Source organism: Blennius ocellaris, assembly GCF_963422515.1.
Source record: "Blennius ocellaris genome assembly, chromosome: 9".
Lineage (NCBI taxonomy): Eukaryota > Metazoa > Chordata > Actinopteri > Blenniiformes > Blenniidae > Blennius > Blennius ocellaris.
Genome location: NC_137658.1, coordinates 9,677,597 through 9,682,246, shown reverse-complemented (window position 1 = coordinate 9,682,246; position 4,650 = coordinate 9,677,597). Strand labels below are relative to the sequence as shown.

General features: G+C 42.9%; 1 protein-coding gene across 1 annotated transcript in view; it reads left to right on the top strand.

The window, feature by feature from the left end:
* Positions 1-280: 280 nt before the first annotated feature.
* frmpd1b (FERM and PDZ domain containing 1b) overlaps positions 281-4,650 on the top strand; it is a 17,491-nt gene continuing 13,121 nt past the window's right edge. Inside the window, exons 1-3 of the mRNA XM_080502090.1 lie at positions 281-328; positions 3,024-3,134; positions 4,550-4,650. The exon at positions 4,550-4,650 is cut by the window's right edge and continues 72 nt beyond it. Coding sequence (XP_080358216.1) covers positions 3,028-3,134; positions 4,550-4,650 — 208 coding nt within the window. The 5' untranslated portion in view covers positions 281-328; positions 3,024-3,027. The remainder of the gene's footprint in view (positions 329-3,023; positions 3,135-4,549) is intronic.

Below are 4,650 nucleotides of genomic sequence, written 5' to 3'. Positions count from 1 at the left end.
CTCAGTTACTTACTGATGGGTTGAAAACCGATGTCATATACAATTTACACATCCTAATCAGACTTTGTAACTGGACATTTCACGCTCAATTCTATTTATAAACTTGTTATGTGGATAGCTGCCGTGTTTAAAGGTTCTGACAGCCCTCCCTGATAAGCGTTGTTCTGCCCTGCACAGGTGGCCGCACCAGATTGGGATTGGCCCTGATGATCATAAGGACCCCTCTCGCCTTCTTTTTAGCCAATCCTGGAGGGGCTACAGAGCTGATGTCTCAGAGGACCAGGGGGTATGTCTGTTCTGGAGTCCTGAAGAGACAAGCTACATCACGGTGAGTCATGCTCTCGCAGTGTTTAGTTTAAAATGGAACACGATGCTGCATGCCTAAAATATCTGGGCAAGATTTTCGTCCCTGCAAGTGTGGGTTTCATTTGATTTTCCAGTGCGATTCTTATACAACGAATCCTTTTTGGCCTCTTTTTTTTTAGAAGCGCAGCACCGGCAAATAATGCACATTAAAATATCTCTTTGTCGAAGGTGTACACACTCAGCATATGTTTGCCCTAGCATCTGCCTAACTAGCTACTTCAGTAAGAAAGCAAATATAGTAAACCCCTTGCTCCAGTGCTTCAGAGTGTGCATGCTATAGAAAAAATTACTGGCGGTGGCTGTCCACAGAGACTGTCATTGGAGATGACGACCTGACTCGGCAAGGACAGTGAAGGTGAGGCAGTGGCAGAGAGAGAGAAAATTAAAGACAGAAAAGATAGAGAGAGGAATGACAGCAAAAACCATCATTTCATTCAGTGACTGTTGCACTTGACGCACCATTATGTCTGCAACATGTTGTGATACGTTTACCACAACATGTTGCAGTATTTACAGTCCAAACATAGTTTCAAATATTAACGAATATAAATGTAGTATTAGTATTTATTTCTCTAAATAATCAGGTGGAAGGGCAGATGTACAAATAATGATGATTGGTTCCTCTTTGCATCTGTCCACTACCTAGTCGCAGTCAGCCTTGTTCATCCACGTCAATCTGTTTCAATCCGGATAAGCAGGAGGTGCTAAAGTGACACCCTGACAAGTGCAGGCTCGTGCAGAACGAAAGTCTGTAATCCTCTTAAAGGGCAGACCCACACTGCACAGTTCACTACTACTAAGGGAGGTCGGTCAGCAGCAGTGGCCTGCAGTCCCTGATTACTTCATCTGACTGAGCGGAAACTCGACTGATGCTGATTGTTTCTTGTAAAAGTATATATTTAGTAGCTCATCCTTCAAGTCGAGGGTGGGCAGTTAATGTTTTCGGAGGGAGTCACATGACAAATGAGGACTCCATTGGAGGGCCGAGCCACAGCTTCTACTCAATTGTAGCTAATATAAACACATTTTATATTTTATTTAAAAGCAGGGTTCCACATTGATTTGATAAGCTACTGTTTCTGCTCTACATCAGTCAATGTCTTGAATATATTTGTGTTTTTGGACTGGTAATGGTGATTCAATTGGTAGAATTTTAAACTCAGCGAGGATGAGGAAATTAACAGATGGAAATTGCACACTCATCTTTATGTGATTCATAATTACAATTGACAAATAGGCCCACATGTGGCCCACCTGCCACGTAATGCCTAAGTCTGCTCTAAATACACATTTACATGCAGCAAGACTACTCAAACTCCTCCATTGATTGTAATGCAGTGCATCTTATTTCCAAATGAGTCAGAATCTAAGGTACAGAAACGTAATTGCATTGTAATGACTCAACCGTTCTCATTTACTGGACAAGGCCATGTTTTCAAAATGCTAAAACAAGTATGACACAGAGCCAGGAAGCAGTGTCTTTTAAGCTCTGAACAAAAGTCCTGGCTTGCGAAAGTTTGAGCCGTATTTCAGAGAGCTGATCAAACTAAGCTTTTGGCTCAGTTTCTCTGTGCCTCGGTATGGATTATTAGGTTTCAGGGCTGCATTCATCATCGTTAGTTGTATTGATCAGGTCTGGATTGCTGCACCCTCCTTGTCAGCTTGTCTCCCTCTTGGAGTCCAGTAGATCCACGAATGGCTCAAATATAAGAAAAGAAAAGCAAACCAGCATCTGAAACACAAGAAAGTAATGATATGGGTACTACGACGACTCCTACTACTATGCAAAATAATAATCTTTTGATTTTGCATCAATCTGCTAACACGCAAACATGTATTTGTTGTCCTTGAATATACTTTTAGGATGCATTAAAGCTTGTCACGGACTAATCCGGGGCTGGGACAGCCTCTGCAATGACTGGATATTGATTGGCTGACAGAAACAAAACACAGTTGAAAGGAGTTGTAAGTCTTGAGGTTTTGTTCTGGATTCAGTGCTGACCAGCTTCGACTCCCTGGAGCTCAGCTGAGGCCTCGATCATTCATTGTGTGTGCCCACCTCTCCTCCGTACAAAGAGAAAAGCTTAGTGGAAAAATGCACAGCTGCAGAGTTGGAGTGAGCATGCAGATTGTGGCATACTGATGTTGAATTCTTTGTGTTTTGTGATTGTGTGATAATGCAGTTGGTTTGTGTGTGTGTGTGTGTGTGTGTGTGTGTGTGTGTGTGTGTGTGTGTGTGTGTGTGTGTGTGTGTGTGTGTGTGTGTGTGTGTGTGTGTGTGTGTGTGTGTGTGTGTGTGTGTGTGGTAAAAATCAGGTCATTTTTGCATATATTAGTCATCCTGGCTAAACTCCGCCCATTTCTCTCCCAGCCTCTCTTGTTCCCCACGAATGTTATTATTCATTGCATTCAAGGCGGGCTACATGTGCTGCATACAAAAACAGAGCAGGCTGAACCAAAATTTAGGTGGAGCACAAGTCTGGAACTGATTACACAGTCTGAAAGACAGAACAGACTTTTAAACAGCTTCTTTTTTCATTTTCTTCATTTATTTTTGTCCCTTTCCCTTCTTTTCTGTATGCCACATCTCTTTGTATGTTTTTGCATTCATCAATGCATGCTGAAATGAATTCCCATCTTTCTCTTTGCCGCCGTAGATAAATGGAGGAGAAGGAGCGATGTAGGAGCAGGTCTCCGGCTCGGAGGGCCAGTCGGGTTCAGCAGGTGGTGGGAACAATAATTCGACGCACGCGAGAGTCACTCAGCAGGTACAGAGTGAACACGAGTTGACACGGATGCCTTTCAAAATCGACGATGCTTCTTTCAAAGTAAAAAAAAAATACACACTTGTCAATGACTACGAGTACATACACTTCTTGGGCGACGGCATACGAATCAGAAATGCGACGTTGACATGTTGATGGGAGAATCTGTCCATTATAAAAATGTACTATTTCAATATTCAAATACTAAACTTAAGTTATTACATTACTTAACCTCGTATAAACACACTTCTCATAACTCCTTCCCCCCACACTCATACGGAAAGACACATAGCTCATGGTTGGATTCATATTCAAACCAGGACCGTCCCTCTCTCACACATAAACGCACCCCAGAGTGAACCACAAATATGCTTTCAAGAGCCCTTCACCCCCTTGTTGTCCGGAGAGTGGTTTCTCAGTCTCGGCTAAGGAGGCGTAGCAGAGGGAGCCCAGTGAACTCCGTCTCAGTTGTTCCTGGGAAAGGTCTCGGCATGTTGTGACCAACTGACCAGGACAGCTCGCCCCAGGGAGAAGACTGACAGATTTAAATGCAGCACAAGCACTGACAGTATGTTTCTGGTACTTTGGATGACGAACAAAAAATAATGCCGGGTTATGTCACAGGAGCACTTTTACTAGATAATCTTGAATCATGGTTTAGGCAAGATATATAAAATACATATCAATTTTCAGCGTCATAAAAAGGATGATGTGGCACTTAATAAGTGAGAATCCTCCACTGCTGTTAGATAGTGAAGTCAATAAAGTTGAAGCTCGTGTTCTCTATATGTAAAACATATATGATAGATACTCATGCTGTTTGGACCTGTATCTGCTTCATACTATACCTTTGCCCAACATTGGCTGGAAACTCTTCAGCACTACCAAATCTAATGATGAAGATTTTTGATCCATTAATATTAAATTATTGATTTCTCAACTTGCATATGTTATTTACCTATACACCCAACATACAAGAGAGGGAAACTTCATCATGGGTGAAAGAGGCATTTTTCTCATAAGATTTACAACAAAGCGAACCAGCAGCTGCACAGCTAAACGTGAACCAGATAACACTGAGGACGGTCAGATTCTGAGCACCAATACTGTTGGCCATAGTTCCCTTCATTTATTTAAGAGGAGCAATGTTTGATGTTCTCGATTCAGTGAACAGGAATGCCTTACAAATGGCTGCAGCTTGCTCTTACAGTGTTAGTACAATCCAGAGCCTGTACTTTTATTGTCACTTGATAAAATTCTGCACTTCTTTCTGTGACCGCTTCCTCATATTTCCTCCCAAAGTGAAGTATATGTGTGCTTTTGACACCTCTGCTGTCTTTCCTGTCATCCGCCCCCAGTGGACGGGGCCTCTTGTAGTCCCACTGTGAATAACCTGCCACCCTGTCTGACCTCCTCAGAGAGCGGCTGTTAGGTGATGGGAGGTCGCAGCGCTCCAACAGTTTGTCCAATCAGAACTTCCAGGCCAAGCTGACGCTGCAGATCACCAGGGACCCGGTCC